This window comes from Rattus norvegicus, chromosome 10 (assembly GCF_036323735.1).
Source record: "Rattus norvegicus strain BN/NHsdMcwi chromosome 10, GRCr8, whole genome shotgun sequence".
Taxonomy (NCBI): domain Eukaryota; kingdom Metazoa; phylum Chordata; class Mammalia; order Rodentia; family Muridae; genus Rattus; species Rattus norvegicus.
Genome location: NC_086028.1, coordinates 11945030 through 11969824, shown reverse-complemented (window position 1 = coordinate 11969824; position 24795 = coordinate 11945030). Strand labels below are relative to the sequence as shown.

Here is a 24795-nt window from a genome sequence, read left to right as displayed (position 1 = left end):
CTCAGTGGTAGAGCGCTTGCCTAGCAAGCGCAAGGCCCTGTGTTCAGTCCTCAGCTCCAGAAAAGAAAAAAAAAAAATGGGAAAGGTGATGTGGCATTTAGCAAAGAAAGGGATATCCGGGCTTTAAGGATGGGGATGTAGGGTCTGTCTAGTATACTTCATTACGTTCCAGGGAAACCAACTCTAGGCCCTCCTGTGGTCTGGTCAGTTTGGAAACCATGTGTTACCAAGGGCCAGAACAGGAGATGACATTCCTGGGAATTCCAAGGGTCATCGGTACACTCTAGTACAAACTCCAAACAGTGGTCCACTTCAGATACCTCTTGGCATCTGCCCCTTCACCTGCCTGGTTCCACTTCCCAGATTTGGAACTTGTAATACTTCTTCAATGCTCACTCCAGGAAGGAGCATGGAAAGTCACCTTCTTGTTGTTAGTGGCCCATACTTTGTGTCAAGTACTGAGAAGTCCTGAGCAGTGTCCAGTAAATGAATCCTGGCAGCAGGAGGGGAAAATACCCACAAGAGACGGCAGGAACCGTCTGCCCCCAACCCCCAACCCAGATTCTCACTATAATTTAGAACTTTCCATATTCTTATCCTTCAAGGATCCTTTTCCTGAATTCCATAGATAAACCTACATATACTGAAAATGTCTGTAGGTTTCCTTGTGGCAAGAGCTACATAATACAGATGAAATAATTACCTAAAGGCCATTTCAGTTTCAAAGCCTCTAGTATAGAAGAATTTTGTTAAGCGGACAAAGTGCAGTCTACTTGGCTCAATTCTGTGGATAGCTAGGCTTACTGACTCCCTCCGAATTTTTGTTTATTGAAAAGTGAATTGTCAAAGATTCCATAAATCCTTTATAGACCAATGTAAGCCTGACAAATGCAATGTTTTAGACAATATAGATCAGCTGCACCCCTAATCCACTCACCAAAATTCCCCAGGGGTCTACTTTTAGTTTTGTATCATTTCTTTGGTATCTGATCATTATTTTTCCTAACCTGCACCTAGAATGTGCAACAAACTAAACATGACCAGTGCCATGTAAAACACATCAGGCTCCTCTGTATCTTCACAGTCACAGACAGGCAGGCAGGCTATCCTTATTCCTATAATTCTCCAGGCTTACTACAATCTGTGCAGACCGGCTTCCCAGTACAGTTATTTCCTGGCATCACAGTGGCCACCAACACACAACTTAATCACTTAGAACTTAGTTTTGTTTACTGCTCCCCCTTGAGATAGTTCTCTCCCTATGTAGCCCTGAAATTCCCCATGTACATCAGGAAAGCCTTAAACCCAGAGATCCACCTGCCTCTGGCTCTTCTGACTGAAGGTGTGGGCTACCACACCAGACTAGCTCCATTTAATAGAAGCCCAAAACATCTCATTCCAACAGTGCAGAACAGCATATTATCTGTGAATGTAACATTCAGTTCTTAAATGCTAGTGTTTCTTAGAGTCTCAAGTGCATGTAGAGATACCAGGATCTTCAGTCACTGACTGGTAGTTGAGCTAATGCTAAAGGGACCATTAGCCAATCGGAACCATCTTTGAATCCAAGCAGTTTTACCAGCTTTTATTATAAACACCAGCACATTTCAAGTTCCCTCTTTTTGATCACAAATATAGGACTTTTTTCTTCTCCTCTTAAGTATACAGCATGAGACACAGTGTCTGGGCACTCCAGCTCTTACAGAAATTTCCTTAGGACAAAATTAGGGATAATATCCATAGCCCACACTCTCAGCTACATCCTTTGACAGCCAGATGGACAATTGCATAGGATGCAGGCTCCAAGGAGGTTGGTACAGAGCTTTGAATTTCAGGATAATCTGAAAAGGATGTCCCCAGTGCCCACATTAAAAGGCTACACATTGTCAAGTGCCACCTCCTGAGTGGGGCTGAGAGCAGCTCCTCTGAGGCTCCAGTTCTTCTTCTTGTTTGAACACATGGCTTGGGACTTCCCAATTGGCAGCAAAGGGAATTCTGAAGAGAGCCAAGAATGTGCAAGGACCCATCGAGTTGAGCAAAGACGGAGCATCAGCTCTGGAGGACTTGGGACAGGGCTAAGTTGGGGATGTTAGATGATGGTCAGTTCCTTACCTGGTCTTATCCACAGTACTAAATTTCAAGATTCAAAATTCTATGTTGAAAACGCTAATCTTGAATAGCTTCAAGTTTAGATTTCCAAGAGTTGGGAATTTTGAAAAATACTTCTGTGAACTTAAAAGGCCAAAAGGAAGGCTATTTGGGTCATGATTTCTAAATTTAGCAGCCCCCACCCCATCTAGACCACTCTTTTGTTGGAAGACAGGTATTTAAAAAAAAAAAAAAGTTCCCTGGGAGCAGCAGACTAGGGGTAACTTAGTCCCCTGTCAGTGGTCCTCCTCTTAGAGTAACATTTACAGTACTCAGGAGCTACCATCCCCTGCTCAAGAGGGGCACCTGTAGCTCCATGACTCCACAAGTGGGTAAGACCATCAAGTAGCAGCCCCCAGGGTGGCACCAGGCCTGCAAGGCCCTAATGAGGCCACATGGGGCAGGCTGAACTTTTGGGGAGGGGAGGTCAGGAACCACCTCAAGTCCCTGGAGCACCCTTTGCATTGATTGTGGGATCTGGGTAGAGAAAGGGGAGGCTGTCTGGAAAAAAAAAAAAAAAAAAGGCAGGAGCCCCTCCCCACAGGGGCAGCTGGCCAAAGAGGACAGGAAGAGTGGGCTGAAGGCAAAGAGCTGTTTCTGACCCAGTGGTGACAGTCCTTTCCTGGCATGGGTGACATTCACCTGTGAGTACTAAATATGCAAGGTGGTCCTGAGCTGCCCCCTCACTCTCTGTGCAAGGAGCTCCCCTTTTCTCCCTCAGTGGTCACAGACTGGGACATTGCTCAGCTGCCAATACCCACTGCAATTGTGACTGCAGCCCCGACCTCTCCACTCTGAGCAAACAATCAGAACCATGTCTTACAAAGAACAGACTCCAAAAATATATATAAATAAATAAAAACCTTAAACATTCTTACAGGGATCTTAAAGAACAGAATACATGTTAAAAACTTCAGTAATTTATATCAATTTTAAGCGATACTTTATATACAATGGGGAAAAAAACACATGCATAGTCCAAATACAATGTTGAAAACAGCATTTTCATAACAAAAAAACCCCCGAACACTAAGTGTTAATACCATGTACATGAATTCAAGAAGGACCACCCTTTTTGTCTGTTGCACACAGTTTATTTAACAATATGATATAAGAAATGAGTTGGTACGTTACCATTCTATACAGTGATTGAATCTTCTTGAATTTTCTTATTTATAGTAATTATAGCGCTTGCATGATTTACACTAGAATTGCTTTTCCTCATTTCAAGTTTCACATAGAAGAAAGAAAAGAATGCTTCTTCTCTATTAACATTAGCATGGTCTAAGAGAGTGATCATCCCTATTTTTGTCTAAAACCAGTTTTATCAGAGAAACAAAGCAACAATTTCTACATCTGCAAGACAAGAGGCTGGCTTAAGCCAGCATGTATAGATAGATGTGTGTGGGTGTGTACATGTGTGCACGCCGGAGTCAATTCCTATCGTCCAGGGGTAATACTTGGAGATGCCCACAGAGTTCACTATAGAAAAAAATCTTCCCGCAACATCAGCTCGTTATCGGGACACATTATAAGATGCATTATTTCTGGAACCAGTTTCTGAGTATTATTTTTCTTCTCACTTTTAAACATAAATGTTTAAGTCTTGAAAATACAAATAAAAAATATGAATATAATGAACTTGTTTTTCCCGTTAAAAAAAGGCATGAGTCACCAGCAATGACGACAAAAAGAATCCAAACAACCCCCCACCCCCCAAAAACAAAACAGAAAAAAAAGAGAAAAAAAGCTGAGAGAAAGAGAGAGAGAGAGACACCAGATATTTAAATCAACTGGTTTTTAACAAAAAATATATTCTTTGTATTGTTTCTTTAAACATCAATCTGCCCTTCCATGCTTGGGAGTCACAGTCCCATCTAGGCTTAATAAAAAGAGCCCAAATGTCTGGATTTTCAGTACAAAAAGTCCAAAAACATGAAAGGGGGGGGGGGGGGGGAAGAAAAACAACAAAACAAAAACCAAAAAAAAAAAAAAAAAAAACCCCCCCAAAAAAAACCCCAAAAAAAACCAAAAAAGAAAAAAAACCAAAAAAAAAAAAAAAAAAAAAAAAAAAGAGGGAGAAAAAAAAAAAAAAAAGACCCAAAAAATCCCCAAAACAAAAACAAAAAAACAAACACCCAATGCTCTCATAATGCTACAAGCCCTCCACAAACTTTTCTAGCGTGTCTCCCGTGGTATCACCAACCAGGGACAGTTCACTGGACAGCGCGCTCCTGTTGGGGGTATTCAGCTGGGGGAGCATTGCACTCTGTTCAGGGTTCCCCAGGTGTCCCTGATCCATGGAGCTGGCCATGGTGACTGCAAGTCCAGGGTGAGGGGAACCAGTCTGGGGTGAAACATGGTGTGGTGAAGGCTGGGGCTGTATCCGTGGTGACGGGCTGGAATGTGGAGGTTGGGATTGGGGCCGTGGAGACTGCACAGGGGCTGGAGACCGCACCTGGTTACTAAGGGATGTGGCGATCTGCTGGCCAGGGAGATGTGAAGCCTGTGGCTGTCCTGAGAGCATGTGCTGCTGGGGGCTCATGGGGTTCGGCTGGCCTGGTGACCCAATTTGTTGCTTCATCTGCTGCTGCTGCAGAATCCGCTGCTGCAGGGCCTGCTGGATATTAGGGGTGCTGTCTGCCCCTAGCCCAGGCTGCCCCATCTGGCCAAGTTGTCCCATTGGAGCAGCCATCTGGCCCATGGAGCTGCCCTGGATGGGGAGGTGCTGTTGCATGCGTTGCTGCTGCATGGCTGGGGCGTAGCCTCCAGGTCCTTGTGGCTGCTGGAACTGGCTGTGTCCTGCCATGCCCCCGGCCAAGCTGGCACTGCTTTGTTGCTGTTGCTGTTGCTGCTGCTGCTGCTGCTGCTGCTGCTGCTGCTGTTGGTGCTGTAGCAGCTGTCTTCTCACCATTTCTCGGTACTGCGGATTCATGTTCGCCATGTTGGGGTTGTGTCCCGGGTTCATGATATTCAGAGCCTGACCCTGGGGGTTCAGGCCTCCCATTGCCTGCTGTGGTGGAGGCACACCAGGCCGTGGCACACCAGCTTGCATTGCGTTCAGGTTTTGCAGGCTGGGCTGCTGGTGCATGCCAGGCTGGGGCTGCATACCAGGCTGGGATTGAAGTCCGGGCTGGGGCTGCATGCCAGGCTGATTGGCCACATACTTGGCTGTGCGCTGTTTGATGAAAGCTGCCATTAGCTGTGGGTTTGATTTGAGGATGTTCAGCACCTGCTGCTGCTGCTGAGGAGAGCTGGGTGACTTTAGGGTCCGAAGCAGGTCTTGCAGGGCACTTGGCGAGATGCTCCTTGGTGGCTGTACATTGGGCATCCGTGGCCCAGCCACCGCTGCCTGGGCCTGCATGGACATTACAGGCCTGGGCATGCCTGGCATCGGCTGCTGCTGAGGGATGGGTGCCTGCTGCCACTGCCCAGGTGGCATGCTAGACATGACAGGCCCACTGACTTGGTTGGGACGGGGCACATTCAGGCCCACAGGAGCCATCTGGCTTCCTGGGGTCCCCATACCTGCACGCCCTGGGGGCATGCCATTGTTGATGTTTGCTCGGTACAGGTGCTGCTGCTGCTGGGCCTCACGTTCAATTTGCCTGGCTGCTTCCACTGCTGCAGGTGGGGGCTGGGCAGGGGGTGGGGGAGCTGGCACCTGGTTGGTAGGCTTCCCAGCAGACACTATTGTGGGGGGCTGAGTCCGGGCTACACTGGGGAAGCCAGCTGGTGACATGTTTACAGGTGAAGGCTGAGGCTGGGCTGGGGGCTGTGGTGTTTGGGGTGTGCTGGGCTGCTGTGTAGGAGTCCCGGGTGGTGCTGAGGTAGGAGAAGGCAAACTCTGCTGAGGCACATTGCGGGTGTTCATGGTTGCCATTCGCCGGCGCATGAGCTGAGCCTGCTGCAGGCGATGCTGGATCTGCTGCTGGCGGAGCTTGTGTTTGATGTTGAGGCAGAAGGGCACAGGGCATTTATTTTCTTGGCAGTGTTTGGCGTGGTAGCAGCAAAGAGCAATGAGCTGCTTACACACTGGGCAGCCTCCATTAGTCTTGCGCTTGCAGCCCTTGGTGTGCTGCACGACTCGCTTCATCTTCTGGCAAGATGGCAGCGAGCAGTTGGCATTGCGACACTGGCAGGCATGCACCAGGGACTGGATGCAGCGTTGGATGCTGAGACGCCGGGATTCCTGGGGGCTCTTGGACTGTGGCTCACCCTGACTGCTGCCCTCATCATCTAGGCCTAGCCCCCACTTCACCATCTTATGGGTGTGGCTCTTTGTGTTGTAGCAATTGATACAAAGGTCATAGTCCTGTGGACAAGAGGAACAAACCGCATTAGCACAGGCACAGCACGAGCAGACACCCTTAGGCATGGGGCATATTGTAGGACCAATTAATGATTGATCCAGTTATTAACGATTACCTTCCTTCTTTATTTCATGTGCTTTAGACTTAACAGCAAGGATTAAGAACACTAGGGTCATTTCCCCCAAGCACTGTTAGTGGACTGTGAGACACTATCCCTCGGAGAGAGGCATCATCAAAATGATCCTTCCTCAACAACAGAAGCCCTGGTGGCTGAGAGATACTTCAACGTAGAAACTAAAAAGGAAGCATTAAATCCAAAGGATAGGAGCTTAGGAGATAGTTCAGTGGGGAAGAGGACCTGAGTCTCAATCCTCAGCATTCAAACAAAAATCTGGGTATGGCTGTGAGCTTTAATGGCAGCACAAGACAAGGAGGAACGAAGAGGACTGCTGGGATCGCTGGTCAGTCAATCAGCCTAGCTCAAGATTCAGTGGCATTTCTTTTCTTAAGGAAATGAGGTAGGTAAAGAGCTATAGAGTAATTCTCCACTGGTCTCTGTATTCATATACACAAATATGTTTACTTACAAATAACACACTCACACCCACCCACAGAATACACATTTGAAGATGACGTCCTATGGCTGGGCCTAGAAATTGTGCTCACAGAAAGCACATACAAAATCCTAAAATCAGTAAAGCAGAAAGAGGATTGAGAGGGTAGGGGTGTGGGTGTGTTTGTGCGTGTGCGTGTGCGTGTCTGTCTGTCTGCCTGCCTGCCAGTCTATCTGTCTATAAAACGGACAATAGAGAAGGATAAGAGGGGATATGGCCGATGACAACAGGGGGCAGGAACTGAAAAGGTAAGCAAAGAAGAAGGGCTAAGCAACCTTTGACCTGTCCAAGACAAGCTCTACAAGGGTGAAGTCAAGCTACCCACAGGGCAGGAGGCAGTGAAACTGCCAGTGGCTTACATCAAGTCTTCTAACCACATTCTGCGATCCTGCCATTGGACCTAATCAAAAGTGCCAACCTGTCAGCAGGGTGAAAGGCATCCTTAATCACTTAGCAAAGCTAGAAAGAGATAAATACACCAGAATCCCTGTAGAGCTAAAGTTTTGCATAGCCTCTTTCCAGTCAGGCTGCCTCGGCATATAGCCTGTAGCTGTGGTGGACAAGAGCAGAGATTAAGAAAGGGATTACAAGGGTGCCACTCCTCACCCTGGGAGGGTTAGCACAGACAATGTAGGTCACAGAGGCCAACACCTGCATCCATTCCCGATGCTGCAGGGAACAATGTTGCATATGGAGGAAGGCCAGGAGAGAGGTGGAAGGGCTTACCTCACACACAGTGCAGTGCCAGCGTGTTTCTACATGGTGTTTGCACTCGTTGCAGGTATAGACAAAGCGGTCCTGGCCCTGTGTGTGCAGCTCCACCAGCATGCACAGAGTGGACCATTTGGAGCGGCGTAAGGAAGAGAACTCCCAGTGCTTGTCTCTGGCCAGGGTGAGGAAGGCATCCCGCCCGTCCATGAGGTCACAGCTAAGCAGGGGATCAGGGTCCACGATGGGGGGCTGAGTGCTGATGACAGGCCCAGCATGCAGGTGGATCACAAAGAAGACCTGAAAGGAGGAGCTGTATTATCCCCACAGAGAAGCAGTGTGTGCCAGTGCAAGGCCACATCTTCCTATGGAACAGGAGGATAACCAAACCTAGGGACTGCTTGAGGCTCTGGTTTCCTGGGATGGAATTTAACTGATAACAAGCCAAACAATATATTAACAAGTATTGTTCCACCTTCTCCTGTCCCAGACTTATACAGAAAAGCTCAACCTCGCAGGCAGGTGCCTGTTGTTTCTCTGGGCACTGAATACCCTCAGAACCCCCACCAGCCTATGCACTACCTCCTTGTGCTTCTCCATGGTAGCATACAGCTTCTGCGACAGGTCGTTGGAAACATTGGGCATGCTGGGCTTCTTCTTGTTGGCGCGGCTAATGCTGCTTTTGTTTTTGTTGGTCTTCTTGTTGTTCTTTTTCTTGGCATTCTTGCTGTCACCCTGACTGCCCTGCAACCACATATAAAGCTATTAGACTAACACCCATTTCCTCGGCTATGGGGTTCCACAGACCTCATATGCACCTGGGCCATAGGCTACTACCTCCAGAGGGCTAAGGATGAAATCCTCCCAGCCTGGCCAGGGCACTTGTATGTCCGGTTACTTCTCCTGGATGTTAATTCACAATCTAAGCAACAGAGGAGTTTCTCTACCACTCCCAGGATTCCACTGGCAGGAGTGCTATGCTCCATCCTGCATGTTCGGTACCCAGTCCTTTGCTTTGGGAAAACCTGCTCATTTATATGAATTTTCAGAAGACATGGGATGGTGTAAATGGGAGCACCAAAGAGTAACTACACCCAACTGATCTTTCCTATTCAATACCTCCACTAGGGTAGAACATGTGTAAGCTTGTCTTACAAGCTACTGCTACTACTTTTACTACTTAGCTGAGGTCAAAAAGGGACTCACTCATTCCCTAATTCAAGTACTCCAATGATCCTACTATGAAAAGAACTTGGACCGTCACCCATTTAGAATACAATATAGAAAAGCTAATCTGATCAGAGAAATTCTTTACCTTGTAATACTAGGGTAAAACCTAGAACCTTTACACATGCTAAGCATGTGCTCTACCACTGAACTATAAAGTATACCCTCAGCTCCACAATGTAATTTCTTTAATGGATATATACAACCTAGGTTTTAAACTCATCATGCTCCTGTCTCAGGTTGAGCCAAATTATTTAAAATAAAAGTGACTTTACTTATGTGCATGCATATGTGTGTATTTATGAGTGTGCCAATGATGCCTATATGGAGGTGAGAGAGCAGTTTTTTAGGGAGACTATTCTCTTCTCTCATGAGGAACCTGGGCCTCATGAGGAACACATGCAGCAGGTACTTTTAGTAGACCCATTTTGCTGGCCCTCAAATAAATTTTATTTGGGACTTTTGGGGGGAGGGGCAGGGTCTCAGTATGGAGCTCTCTAACTCACTGTGTAGATAGATCGAGCTGATCTTGAACTCAAGGAGATCTGCCTGCCTTTATCTCCCTCGTGCTAGGACTAGAAGCAGAGGCCACCACATCTGGTTTCACATCAATGTTCTAAACAATGGAGCAGGGATAGCAGGATATGCCTTTAATTCCAGCACTCAGGAGACAAACCCATCTCTGAGTTTAGGCCAGTCAAAGCTACATAGAGAGACATCTATCTGTCTATCTGACATACAGAATAACAAAAAACAACAATAAAAACCAAAACAAGAAAAAAAGAGAAGGAAATTATTTTTGATCATCTGGTGCAAAGCACTTTGGTTACTTTTCCAGTAGAGTTTTACCTGTGTTTGTGCCCAAGTCTTTCCCAAAGCTGTGGTTGAATACATGATACGGTATCCTGTCTCTCCTAGTTAATACCCCCCCCAGACCTCCTGCTGTCTTCTTTACCTTAAGCTCCTTTCTTCTCAGAGTTGCCCATCACCTGAGTACACAGTATGAAGCTAGCTATCGTCCCTTCCTACTCCTCCCGGTGTAAGACACCTGCTGCAGCAGGATAAGGTTGTGTTTAGTTCACTTTGTACTCCCTTTGTACTCCACAGGGATAGCAAATAGTGAGCAAGCTGAGCACAGAGGAGTGGGGGAGGCAACACAGAATGAGCTGCTGCAAGGCCTGCAGTTCAGTGCAGTAACTTCCACAGCTCTTAAAGTCCACCTTGTTCCATGCACTTTTCTGGCTCCAATAAGATGTCACTTCTCCTCTCTACTACTCTCCAGGTCTTACTAAGCCCCATAGGAAGTGTCTCTTGTATAGAGACAGCATATCTGCTTATCATTATTCATGGTGATACTCTATGTATGTGAACCAGGACATCACCACAGAAATAATTAGACAGACAGCAAACATATACTGTTCAGCCTGCCTATGGTGGCACAGCTCTGTACCTCAGGAGTCTCACTCGCTGCAGTACTCTCTTCTTTCTTCCTTTCTTCTTCTTCTTGTTCTAGCTCCTTAATGCTTTCTTCCAACACATTAGGCCAGAAATCTCCTTCGAAATAGGGCAACTCCTTGGCACTCGTGAGCCTGTCTTCGTTCGCTTGTTTGAAGATGTCCTGGGAAGAAGCAGAACAAAGGTGGGGAGGTTCTGGGGGACACTGACCGAGAGGCCCACTGCTTTGACCAACTGTACAGTTGATTCTGCAGCTTCACCAGATGCTTCCAGGTTCCTGCTTTCTTGTAAATGACGAGAGTTATAAAGCGTGTGAGTGCCAAGAGGAAAAAGTATGCCAATCAGCTGTGACTCCCACAGCAGGGGTACCTTATAGTCGTTAATGATCCTCTCTGCGAATGCCTTGTCCAGCATCTTCTTGTACCACTCCTGTAGTCGTTTTGGTTTGGGGATTTTCTGGTCAGGGGGGTGGCAATGAAAGATGTAGTCATCTCCTTCACTTGGGGGACAGGCCCAAATGTGTCCTGTCACATACCTATAGGACACATACAAAGCAAGCCAGACAGAAGTGTCAGTGAATTCAGATCGACTTTTGATGAACCGTAGCTTAAAAACACAACTTAACTTAATGAACCTAAGGAACTGAAAGAAAGGACAGAAATAAACATCAGGATAGACAAAAACAGCATCACTACAATGCTAGTGTGAGTGTGTGAACGGGGTGGGGTGGAGGCCTGATCTTCATCACTTGCAAACTCAACCCTAGACTCAGTTCTGAGCACTTTGTTCTCAGAGGAACATGCATGGAGCTGAGCCTGGCAGGGCACAGTTAAGGGATATGCCTTTAATCCCTAGCACTCAGGAGACAAGCCCATTTCTGAGTTTTGGCCAGCCAAAGCTACATAGAGAGACATCTGTCTGTCTATCTGACACACAGAAGGAAGTTCCCTCCTTACTTCCCTCTGTGCGCTGGAAAGGCAGCTCCGGCGAGTGACTCATGTTAAACAAATCTTAGCCGTTCTGTGTAAGACACCTCAGCAAGTGCTTTCAGGTCTGGGAAAGAGTGTGACAGCGTGGTACATAAACAGAAGCAGAAACACTGTGTATTGATCACCATTGCCAATTCTAACAGAAGACCAGAAAAGACAAAGGTGCAGACCAAGGAGATGAGTGATCGGCTGGGGGTGGGGCCAGGGCCAGGGCCAGGGGCAGGACAGGGAGTAGCAGAAGGAGGGCAAAGAAAGGGCTCTGTGCAGGAGTGAGGGTGTGTGGGTACTGATGCTGACTCCAAGACCTGAAACAATAAACGTGGTGTGAAGATTATGCCTAAAGAAAAGGGGAACAAGCACAGGCAGAGCAGACACCATCCATATTCTGGAGTCAGACACGTGCGAACTCAGCAAACTTTTGAACCAACCTTGATATATTAGAATAAAACACATAAAACTAAATGAGAAAAAAACTTGGTATTTCACAAAATAAGACAAAAATGTTTTTATTCATTTTGAATAGTCCAGACTCACCCCAATTTCTTCACATACTCTAGATATCCAATGAGGATCTCATGGTAAACAGCGGTGCGGAGACAGCGGGGCCGGAAGAAATGAATACTGTCCAGATAAGATATATAGACGCGCCTGTGGGGTGGGGTGGGGGCAGGGAAGTTACTTTTAACTTCAGGTCCCCTCAAGATTGAAAATAAACACCGATACCTAAAAACCCCCAGAAATAGGGTTTGATAGCAGTCACACAGGTCATGTAACAGGATGTGAAAAACTCTAATTACAGTCTCAGCAAAAAACTAAGGAAACAGAGATCATATCCTGCTGTCCAACAAAAGATACAGAAACTAGTCCCCCATGGGGGAGGCAACTTGGGAGAATCCATTTCTTTGCCCCACTCACCCAAAGCCCAGACTAAAACTAACTCTGGGCCAGAGGCAGTTAGTTTGAGCAGGGGCATCTTGCTGTTGCTACCCTGGCTCTCATGTGACCATCTTGGTGAGACAAAACAAGACTAAGACCACACAAACAAAAAGCACACCACACTACCACCAAGACCATGCATCTCCTGACAGTTTACGGAAGCAAACCAAACACAGCAGCAACAACAAAACAAAACACAACAAACCTAACTGGTTAACCAGTTAGCTATGGCTTTATTCTAATTTAGTATCAAAATATACAGCTCTAAGATACCTGAGCCTGAATCATACAACACAGGGCTAACAGACGCATTCAGAGGTAAGATGGGAGAGTACCTTGTATTAGGTGGGGGGCAATCGGAGCCATATTCTTGTACATGCATCCCAAAAAAGCACACATCGACTCCATCAATCTCCTCAAAAGCGAAGAGTGCTTTGGTACGATATGGGAAAGATTCAGACATTTCTCCAGAATCCACAAACCTGAAACAAGCCAGAGCCTAGTGTTTACAAATGTGTGTTCCAACTGCTTCTGAGCTAAGCCTGCCCTGTAGAAGAGCGCAAGGCTTGGCAACCTCTTGCAACAACAGCCACAGCAGTTTCGGGGCTGAGCTGCAGCTTGTCTCACTCTGTTTCTTAGAGAAGGGAGTAGCATTCTCTAATAAATTGGGATTCAGAAAAGATCACATGCTAGTTACCACAAAGCTTCTCTATAAGGAAGTCACACATGGAGTCCTACAGAGACAGGGGTAGGGACTACTCACAGTTTAGGACAGGAAGAAAGAACACAAACCTTGACTTCATTCCTGGCTTGACCTCCACAGTCTTGTCTGAGCTGGCCACCACTCTGACAAAAACCTCCCCAGCTTCAGGGTGATTCTGGCGCCGCAAAAACTTGTTCACTCGGTCTTCCAAATGGTTTCCCAACCGTGTGGTCTGCAGCCCTAAAAAAGTTTCAAATGAACAAGATTAGGTAGAGCTGTTGAAGTTGCTACTTCACCTCTGCTACTTTCAAGGACTAATAGCTGTTTTGTAAGAACAGAAGAGCACCATCCTGTGACATTAGTGTCTTACAAAGGAAAACTAGGTACTTTGCTTCTCGTCAGCTACTTATCTGTCCATTTCTAGCTGTAAGGGGCAGGAGAGCCACAGACATGGCCAGAATCAGACAGAATTGAGGACTAGATTGATGCCCTTTGCTGCAGGTCCTGGGTACCTCAGCAGAAGCTTGTGGGACAAGTCCTGTCCTGGACCTAGGCTGAGCAAGAAATCTTCTGTGTGGAGGGTGAACTATCTCAAGGATGCCAACAGGCAGACTACCTATAATTCCAGAACTAACGTGAGGAACTCTAACAGCACAAAGAACATGGCACACCCTTGGCCCAGTCAATGACTGAGTTCCCTTCTACCTAGTTCATTTGCCTTCTAGAATGGAGCTTAGGACTCTAGGTCCATGATCCAGCATCAGCCAAGGAGTGCTTACTGCCTTCAGGGCTCAGGTGGAGGCCCAATGGGCCTCACAAGACAACCATTCTTGCTGAAATCCTTGAAGGAAATTCTCTTCCTTCTTACCCATACACTACAGGACAACAAGCCTTGTCCCCAGAGGAGATAGCTTGCAGCTCAAAACCCAAAACAGCACCCTTTCTCAGAATTTCTGAAATCTACTTTCTTCCTTAACTGTTACTAAAAACACGAACTGATCATAAATGGATCAAGCTGAATGACTCCAATGAAAACTCTACAAAGCACTGAGAAACCTTACACATGACAACTGCTGACCATTGAGCTCTGAACCCTCACACTGAGGGGTTACAAAAAAAAGAGAGAGGAATCTGAAGAAGTTCAAAGCACACAACCCAGGAAACAGAAATCCTCAGTAAACTTACTCTTAGCACTGAATTTGTTTTCTTTCCGAGGTCTGCCAGTTTTCTTCAAGCAGTTGTCACACACAAAACTGCACAACAAATAATGGGTGTGGTCAGATTATGCTCAACAGTGTATGTTGCCAAACCAGTGAAATGCAGCACTGAAATACTTTGTTGGCAGTTGAAATCAGATCATTGTGAAAAAGAGTGAGGAGACAGACTGGTTTGGAGTTTACAATTTGTAAAGCAGGCAAACACAAGACTTAAATTTAGAACCAACTGCCACCTCCCTTAATTGCTGAATTCTTGCTGAGAACGAACAAGATTTGGGAGTACAGACTCCTTCCCCATGACTTATGCACAGCTGTTCCCCCTTCCCAGAGATCTCAACAAATCACGCACCCTGAAGGCCAAATGATGTCATAGTGTAGAACGCAAATCTGATGCATCTTCCGGCCACACTCTTTGCAGTCAACAAAGCTGGAGACAAGAAAATCAAGTTATACATCAGGAAGGCACATGGCCACAGTCTCCTGCAGGAGTTGCCTGACATCCATGCATGTGCAGTAACCCAGATGTGCTTTACCGCCACCTACATTAGTTAATTTCATTAGGGAAGAAACTGGGCCCCCACTTTTTTCTTTTGAGCAAAAGAGGTCTGGCCATGTAGTCTAGCCTGGCCTTTAACATGTGATCCATGATTCTTTATTTGGATTCTTGGGATTGAAATCAGGTTGCCGCATTTCCACAGTAAGTGCCTTTATTCATTAAGGAATCTTGCTGGCTCCCAAAACTTTTTTTTGGTTGTTTTTTAGACAGGGGCTCTGTGTAACAGAGCTTTAGATGCCCTGGACTCAACTGTAGATCTGGCTGGTCTCAATCTCACAGAGATCTGCCTGCCTCTGCTGGTATTACAGTTCTGTGATATCATACTGAGCCCCTGAACCCTTATTTTTAAAAATTACTATGATAAAAGTATATTTCATAGTCTGGTGATTCTAACATTACTAAGCACTTTCAAGACCCATTCTTTCTATATGTAAATTTCAAGTACCTAAATGGGCTTAAAAAACGAAACAGTATTTCCAGTGATATAAATATTTACTCCTAATTTTCAGACCCCCCTGCCCTAAAGCTATAGAAAGAAAAGTAGATAGATGACAGCTGCCCTCGTTGGCCCAAAGCACAGGAAACATCTGCTCTGAGTTGGTGATAGAAGGCATCAATGCTAACAGAAAATGCATAGGTTTATTTGAGAACACTCAGTTTCCTGGTACCACTCACACTCTCCTCAATTTAGCTACAGTCACTTCCAAGAGCATTCTTCTCACTCTCCAGAGCAAACTCCAATAGGAACCCTCAATACCAAGCCATCCAGTGGTCAAACCTTTTGCTTTTTAGTTTACTGTCTTACTGCTACCAAAATCCACATCACAGGAAATTTTAGGGCACCAGAAAGCATCCCCGATTCCTTTGAGAGAAGCCAAGCTCTTGATAATGCCTAGTTTCTTCTTGTCCCTTTATCCTGAGGAACACCTGCTCTACAACCATCCAGCCATGGTTATGTCCTAATCGGCCTCCCTGCTGCTGTTCGCTCTAGAAAGAGGACCCACATGGAACACTGTGGGACAGTGGCAACATGACTCGGTCGTGACAGCTAAAGTCATGATGGAGGTCCCCTTCCCATATGCCACTTATGGCCTTCACTCCATTCCTCCAGTGCTATACCCCATCAACTAAGTATATTACCAAACTCTGAAGTGAGCTTGGTTGACCTCAGTGCTGAGGTGAAGTTACTCCCTTGGTTCACCCTATCTCTAAAGATAGCCCATTCGATTCTTCCCTCCACTGTCAGGAAAGAGTATCACAACTGTGATGAGTCTGTGGCAATCCCTCCATGACACCCCACTTCCTACCTCACAGCACCTCGCACTACTGCTATTCTGCCTCCAACAGGTCCAGCTTTAGCTGTGCTCTCACTTCTTGCCTAGGCTGTACCTAAATATTCCCAGGAGTTCCTAGAGACTGAAATCTTATGCTTCATGTTCCCAATGTTCTGCACACATGACCATTCAATTGGTCTCCGTCTCTTGGTGTCTCTGTCTCTAGTTTTTCTGTAGAAACAGGATCTTGGTTAGCCATCTTGTCCCAGCTTCTCAACGGCTGGGAGGAGAGGGGAATAACAGCACACTCTGCTGTAGAGGTGGTCTTTTTACACTGGAATCCAAGCTGTTTCTCAAACCCTGTGGTTAAATTCATTCATCCGCATCCCATGGGAGTAGATCTTTACCCTCAGCCTCACTGGCCAATTGTTCCTGTGATGTGTATCTTTGAGTGTCTTGTGCTCTTTCCTTCCTTTATGTTAAGAATGCTATGTCCCTCTCTAGCACCTGAACTTAGGTAAGAATCACTGACTCCAGGAAGCCAATCCCAATGGTGACGCTGCTGTGCCAATGCTAAAAGTCTACACCTATGGAACCAAGCACCCCGTGCCTCTTGCTGCTTGCATTCATCTGTTGCTACACAAAGAAACTTAGAACCCACATAAAAAGGCCTGGAGAGATGGCTCAGGGGTGAAGAACACTGAACCCAAGTCCACCTCCTCCCAACAAATATGGTGGTTCATAGGCAGCTGTAACTCTGACATCCCACTGTAGCCTCTGAGGGCACCAGGCACACATATCCTGTATATACATTTAGGCAAACAATGATACATACAAATACATCATTAACATGGGGTGGTAAGTAGGGTTGGGGAATCATGACAGCATGACAACATAACATGGAGAACCAGAAACAAAACCGAACTGTCATTAAAGGTACAAGTGTGTGCCATGGGAACATCTCCACATACACCAGCATTTACTTATACAATCCTGTCTCTAGGTCTCAGCTAGGATAGAGGAAGTAAGTGTAGCATGGGTGGCAAGGCAGCACATTCCATATAGTAGTTGACCTCTCGGGATCTGGCAGACTTGGAGCCAAGTGAATAAAGTAACTACTGCTAGGTCTCAGACCTGACCTAAGCTTTAAAAGCCATTAGACATCAAAATCTGCAAGTGAAGCATTCTCATGAGTGGAGGCAGTGGCAAGAACATACATTATACTTCACAGGACAGATCTTTAGATGGTGGTCCCAAGATGTTTTCATTTTGGAATTTCTCTGAGATGGTATTAGCACTTCAGATTAACTGCTTCTGCTTGTTATAGAGTAACACTGAACAGTCCTTAAAGATGCCTATGACCAAACCTTCGAGATGACAACAGAACTAAAACACACACATAATCTTAACACTATTAAAATCCACAATTGGAGAGTATGTATGTTATAGAAATCTACTTCCCAAAAGAAACCCCACTTTTATTATCCCATAATCTAACTACAGATAATAACTTTCCTTATCTAAGATTCAAGGTAAAAAAGAGCCAGGTATAGCAATGCACACCTGTTATCCCAGCACTCCTCAAGGCTAAAGACAAACAAACAAAAGGGGTGTGTGTGTGTGTGTGTGTGTGTGTGTGTGTGTGTGTGTGTGTGTACATATACTCACGGTTCAGGATCTAAGGTGTCATTTTTCTTCTTTTCAAATTGATCCTTGGAAATTGTCCTTATTTAAAAGAAAAAAGAAACATCTTAATTGACTGACATACATTCCTCTACCAACTTTTTTTCTAAAAATATCTGTTCCCAACGACTATTAGCTTTACTCTAATATTTAATTAAGACTCATCAGGATATGATGGCAAAACTGTGTTGAGATTTATGAGATTTAAATATGTTTATTTTCATCAAATTCAAATGGCGAATAGCTGTTAAGCTGGACTGAGACCACAGTGGAATGGCAGCCCTTAATGCAAGGTGAGCATGGAGGACTCCCGCTTTGGAAGGATGGATCATTTGAGTTTTAACTGAGCATGTGTGAATCACTTCTGATGCATGCAATTATAGAACCCTTTTTTTGGTGTGGTTATTTCTTGAGAAACAAAGAAGTACTGTGTGTGTGTGAGTGTGTCACAGTGCTTGTGTGAAGATCAGAGAACAACTTTATCAAGTCGCTGATTCTCTCCTACCTTCACGTAGGTTAGGGAATGAATGAGAATGCCCGTACCTATCAACTCACTGCACCACCCCCTTTCTGCACTTTTAGTTTTTATTCTAGGTGACATGCAAAAACCTTTCTAAGTTGGACATATCAATGATATAGTACATGATGTCTGACACTTGTATACCACTTAAACTAGGTTAAACATACTAACAACCAACCCCCTAACACTGATCTTTGTGGGAGGAGTGCAGAAAAAGTTTCAAACTCTTTCCTTGTAGGCTTTTGCAATGTACAACACATAGCTGCTATCTACAGCCACCATCCTGTGCAAGAGTACTCCATAACTTTTGCTGGTATCCAACTGAACCTTAGCACTTATTGATCAGTCTTCCCCCATTCCTACCTCTAACAATTCAATGATTAACTCTGATTAGACCAAAGAAATAAGATGATGAGGTAATGAATTATTTCTGGAGCATAGGTTTCCTGCTTTTGAGACCTAGTAACTCTGGAGCTAGATTTCCAACATGACCAACAACACGGAAGATTAGGGAACTTAATCTTCTTTTCTTGTGTAGAAAGAACCCTGCTCAGCAAGCTAAAGGCAGATAGATGGACAGGCCAGCAGGCCTTTGAGCATTTCACAAAAGTCAAGTAAACACTGTGGTTTTCGTTTCTCTTGTTATGGCCTGGTCATGCTGACACCAAAAGGATCATTATCAGAAGGTAAGCAGATGTATGCAGGAATGAGCTAACACATGCTGGACGCAGCTAGGAAGCAAGAGTCAGACCACCAGCAAGGAATGATATATATTTTAATTATACTAGAAAATGAGAATCTAACCTGCATTGCCTCAGTTGCTTAAGAAGACCATTAAGTTTAAAAGGCTAACTTTAACTCCAAAGATTTTTTTGTTGTTGTTACGTTGGCATTCGTGATATGTATATAAAACTTATTTTCTGTGGATAAGGCTGCCTGGCTTCTTAGATATAACTGAGGTTAACATTTTTCAAGCAAAGGTTACCTATCCCCATGAAGAAATCTATTTGTCAGTGTGATGTATGAAGAGCAAGGACTAACCGAACTAATCCTGCCTCAAATGGAGAAAGATGGAGAATCAGTGCTGCTATACAGCTGACACCTACATCTTTAAATACAAGTATCCATGTTCATGCAACCCATTTACACTAAATGTGCATATAGCCAATGTGAAGAAAAACAATACACATATTGTACAAAATTAAAAATGGTACATTCTGGCTTCTTCTTTAGTCATGAACATAGGAAGGATGACAAGATCATACTTACGTCTGAGGTTGGGAAGGGTCGTCACCCAGGGTCACATTCTCGCCCTGGATCTCTGTGAAACACTTCTCACAGAAATGATACCTGTCAGCAAGAAGGCCATACTTGGGTGAACTGGTCCATCACAACATACAGCCACCCAAGCAACGAAGCCACCAATCAGAGCAGGGCAGAGCACCACGACGAAGGGGGGGCGTTGTTGGTTGATTGATGGGTCAGTGAGGACAATGAAAGGAACAGGGGCAGGTGGGGAAGGGTAGAAATTAGAGAACAGGGAAGGGGACAAATAGCACAGACACAGAGGTAAGACGCAAACACCAGACAACACAGAGCAGAAAGCCAAGGCAAAGCATTGATTAGCATTCGGTCTCATTGCACGCATCATAGGCCATCATCACTAACAACGACAGGTTTGATCCGGCTCCAAGATGCAAATGCTTTCAAGGAGTTAATACTAGGATTGCATGGAGCCTAAATTTAGAAATCTGAATTTTGTTATAAAATCAAATATTGAGCCAGGGTTTAAAATAGAAAATTTTTCTTTCAACAACAAGATGAGAAAAAAAGCCTTTAAAAAGCAAGTTAAACTGGAATAGCTTTAGTTTTCAAAATGGAAATTTCATGCTTGACAGCATCAGAAGTTTTATTTCCAGAATTAAGCCAGATCTTTCAATGTGTGACAATGTTGAGCACCCAGAACCATTTTTTGTAGTTGTTACTTGTTATTTTTCTCATATTAATCACTGAGTTAATAATTATGTTACAATACAAATGAAACCAAATCCATTTCTAGACAAACACTTAACAGAAATGCAGTCAGGGTCAAAGACTTTCCAGCCATTTATTAATAAAGATATACAGAGAAATACTGATATATTGTATAAACAATACAATATATGCAAACCCACAAACAATTTTGAAGAGTTCTGATTCATTTCTAAGCTTTGATATGAATTTTGGTACTGGGACCAATCATTCATCTTGAGATACATGGCGAATGACTGTTCTGATTTGATAATAACCCAAGTTAAGCAAATTTAGAGAGTTAATCTTTAAATAGCACAATCTGCATTTGAAAAATTCTCCATCATCCCAATTTCTTTCTTGTGTGATAATAATATAGAGCCTGGGCTCATGCTGGTAAGTGAGTACAATTAAAAATAAAGACTATTAAATGTTTGGAAAGGACATGAATGAGAAGTTAACAAAAAGCAGGTGGATTCTGCATAAAACAAGATGAGCACACAAAAATACTATAAAATAAACAAGCTGAATGGAGGTAAATTACACAGGCATAAGATGAGCATAAGCTAGCAGCAGCAATACAATCAAATGCAGGTTTAGCTCAAAACTACATCTACAAGATGCCAAGAAGGATTAGTGTTAGGGACACTGATGAGACTTGAAGCTCTAAGCTGAGCCCAGTGCAGAGTGAGATGCAGGCAGTAACTGTGCTCACTCAATGACTCATTCCCCACTCACCGGCACGCTCATTCACTCCTCTAATCACTCACTCAGCTATAGAATGAGCCAGGAGCCATGACAAGAGGCACCCACAAGTCCCAGTTTTCATGTCATTACAACATTGAGCATTTTGTCCACAGACTTCATTAATTGACACATGCAGTCAACTTAAAACATACAATTTCATTCAGAGCAGTCACAATATCTCAAGGTTACCCAATTTTTCACATTCTGTTGATAAACAGTGCAGATTCACTGCAGATAATTGGGCTAATAATAATTTCTTGCCAGGACAAGATTAAAAGTTGAGTAGGGACAGACAGCAGTTTTGTATATTTTTAAATGAACCATAGCATTGTCTGTGTCATTCATTACTCTGTAAATATTCTAAGAGAGCCTTAAGAAAATCCTCCACATACAGCAGGACATGGTACAAAGCAGACATTCCCTGAAGCCAAGAGCTTCACTGTTAAAAACAAGGCAATCCCTTCATTCTATAGGCAAACATCGTACTGGGATCCAGCAAGGACCTCTCGGCAGTGTGGAACCACCACAGTCACAATTGAGTCTCGAGTTTAAAAACCTGGAAAAACTCTGCTATTTTAGTCAGTCATTAAAGCCTAGCAACATTAGGGACACAGGAATATGAACCCATCATTTTCCAATGGTGGAAACTAATGCAGAAAGAGGCACTGGAGATCGAGACAGACCCAAGAGTGGCTAAGGAAACCTAAGCTATCTAAGGTATGTGACAAGTCCCCCTCCTGAGAATCTAAAGGTCACAAAAACTTAAGGGACAGTGTTAAGACTCTTGCATTTGTCCCAAAGCACTAGCGGAAAAATTACAGATAATCAAGCCTGTTTATTAAGGTGAGAAGGCAGGCCCATGACCTCACTTCATCAAGTTTCACTGAGAGGACAGAGAAGGCATCTTTCTAAAGATGAGGAAAAAGTCTGGTCTTGGATAAAAGATATCAGTGCAGACTGTCTTGGTCTTATTTTGACAGTTTACACTTTATTCTCCCAAAAATAAAGGTTCAGAGATTCGCTTTTAACCACTAACAGGCTGGATAACATTATGTCTGTTGTGAAGGAAGCAGTGTGATGAATATGGAACCACCAAGGAGAAATACTCCATGTAATCCAATGATGATGCAAATCTGGGTTGCTAAGTTGGCACATGTGACTGCACGGTTTAGCTGTGAGGGTAGTTTAATGTATGACTTTTTCAAATGCAGATTGTTTTAAGAACTCTATCAGTATTTAGTTATCAATAGATGATTTCCACACTATCTTCGGATGATTATTAGAAAAGTTATAACAGTTTCCTAAAAGTGAGTTACTTTCAAATTTTGAAAGGGTAGAAACAAGTGAAAATGTGACCACTAACACAGATATTAAGAATTTCACTTGTTCAAATGCTGTGTACAATGTTTTACTGATTTTAAGTGTCTTTAGCACAAATGACAAAACAATTATTTATTGGAACACAACTGTTCATAGTTGATTTGAAAAAAATCACAAGCAATTAGAACATTCATCACAAAACTTGGCCACTCCTTTCTTAGAATTATGGAGTATTGATTTATGTTCTTCATTCTAAGAGCTCAGAAGGAATGGTAAAAGCTTTTGAGATGTATTAGACACAGGATACAACTCCTATATTTTCATTTAAGAAAAATACAGGGGCTGGGGATTTAGCTCAGTGGTAGAGCGCTTGCCTAGGAAGCACAAGGCCCTGGGTTCGGTCCCCAGCTCCGAAAAAAAGACCAAAAAAAAAAAAAAAAAGAAAAATACATCACTTTTGTTCAGTAAAAGTGGAGTTCTACACAAAAATAAAACTGGGCATTCTAGGACTCCCAGGATAGTTCTGGTGTTTGTCCTTTACCACTGAATGTTTCCTGGTCGTAGCTATCAATTCAATTTACCTTTAATTATTCTCAGTGGATTAGGCCAAGGTCTGGGTAAGTCATTAGAAGCAGTGTTTGCTAAGCATCCAGAAGTGATCCAACAATGCAAGGGCAACATTTGCAGAAAGTGGCTGATTTCTTGTCTTACTTCTAGATAAAAATTATACTAGCTAAAAAAAGTATCAGGCACAGTATTTTTCAGGGCGTGATTAACACTAATCCGTACAATCTTGTCTAAAGCCAGGTGCTGTGGCCTTGGCCTATAATGCTAGCCCTCAGGAGACTGAGGCAAGAAGACCAAGTTTGAGGCCATCTGCAGCTACACAGTGATTCCCTGTCTCAACCAAACAACGTACAGCCTTATACAGACCCTAATGGTCTTCAGGGTACACTCCTATGTACTACTGCACTGAAGACAGGACAGGAGCCTGTTAGAGAAGATGCTTTTGAGCCTGTATCTTGGACAAGGTTAAATTTGATACATTATGAGATGTGCCAAGAGGGGACAGAACTCCTATATAATAACACAGTCACTGTGGAAGAATCCCATATGGGGGGTAGGGTGTGTGTTATGGTATCCTTTTCAACTCTGTCTTCCAATGTTTCTACTCAAAGGCTGAGGGTGGCACTGCATGAGCAATGTCCAGGACTCTACTCATAGCATAAAACCGCCCCTACTACAAACCACAAGACAAGACAAAACCTTCACAACACCACCTCTCAACAAAACACTGGATGTAAGAGGACTGTTTTGATAGAAACCCAGCTATATTTTGAGTACTTACTCAGCACGGGTTGTTCATGCTACACTTTCTAATAGAGATGGGAGGGAGAGCAGTAGATTGGTTGGTCACACAGGCTTAGAGTCTTCCCTTTTAAAAAATTTTTTATTTGTGTGCCCATATGTGCACTGGAGATCAGAGGGAGTTAGTAGTGTCCTACCATAAGAGTGGAGATCAAACTCCGGTCGTCAAGCTTGACAACAAATGCTCTAACATCAAGTTCTTTTTTTTTTTTTTTTTTTTTTTTTTTTTGGGAAAAACATTTGCATAGGAGCCATCATGGAGATAGTTATATTTTCTTTTAAAATTATGAGCATAACTCAAAAAACACACTTGAGAAAAAAAATTCCAAACTTGTCAGGCCTATAGACATATGTACCCCTGAACAAATGAACAGCCCCTTCCTACTATTGTGGCCCACATAAGCAAAGGGACAAACAGCCACGGCAGCAATCCTTGATGCAATGGTAAAGCCCAAGACAGAGAACACGCACGAAGCTTCCTCTTGGTCAGAGGCTCTCATTTCTGGTTCACAAAATGGAGTCAACAGCACCGACTTCAGTGTATGTCATAACTTAGGCTTAGCCATGAAGCCTCTGTGATACGGCAACAAGGCAACAAGAGGTCTCATAACAGAACTGGTGGAAAGGAATTTAATTTCAACTTCATCTTAGCAAAAAATAAGACCCAGACTACAGAGTTATCTGTGGATTAGTAGTAGTACTGTCTCACTGTCCTCTGTAAGAAGGAGATCTACTCTAGTCTAGTCACCTTCATATTCCAAAAGGATAGCAACTTTTTTTCAGGTAGGCCTACCATTCTCAAAGCCTTGACAACAGTAAAACAAAAGTATTCTTTAAAACAAACAAAACAAAACCCTGCTCAGTCCAGTCTAACACTCAAAATTCTTCTTGCTTCCACTTTCTACTTCTGGGGTGCCAGGTTTATAAACAAGCCCAACAGTGGAGTTACTCTTTAATTCAAGAAAGAACACCACCTTTCCTAATGCTGTAGTGTTTCTTGTGTGTGT

General features: G+C 44.0%; 1 protein-coding gene across 5 annotated transcripts in view; it reads right to left on the bottom strand.

Moving 5' to 3' along the window:
- Positions 1-1558: 1558 nt before the first annotated feature.
- Positions 1559-24795, bottom strand: part of Crebbp (CREB binding protein) — a 125960-nt gene continuing 102723 nt past the window's right edge. For 3 of the 5 annotated variants that reach the window (XM_039086667.2, XM_039086668.2, XM_039086669.2), the window contains 12 exons: positions 19613-19723; positions 17809-17865; positions 14660-14737; positions 14279-14346; positions 13183-13333; positions 12726-12872; positions 11989-12102; positions 10835-11000; positions 10461-10628; positions 8366-8527; positions 7802-8083; positions 1559-6463 (listed from right to left, as the gene is read on the bottom strand). In XM_039086667.2, coding sequence (XP_038942595.1) covers positions 4304-6463; positions 7802-8083; positions 8366-8527; positions 10461-10628; positions 10835-11000; positions 11989-12102; positions 12726-12872; positions 13183-13333; positions 14279-14346; positions 14660-14737; positions 17809-17865; positions 19613-19723 — 3664 coding nt within the window. In that variant the 3' untranslated portion in view covers positions 1559-4303. 5 annotated transcript variants of the gene reach the window in all.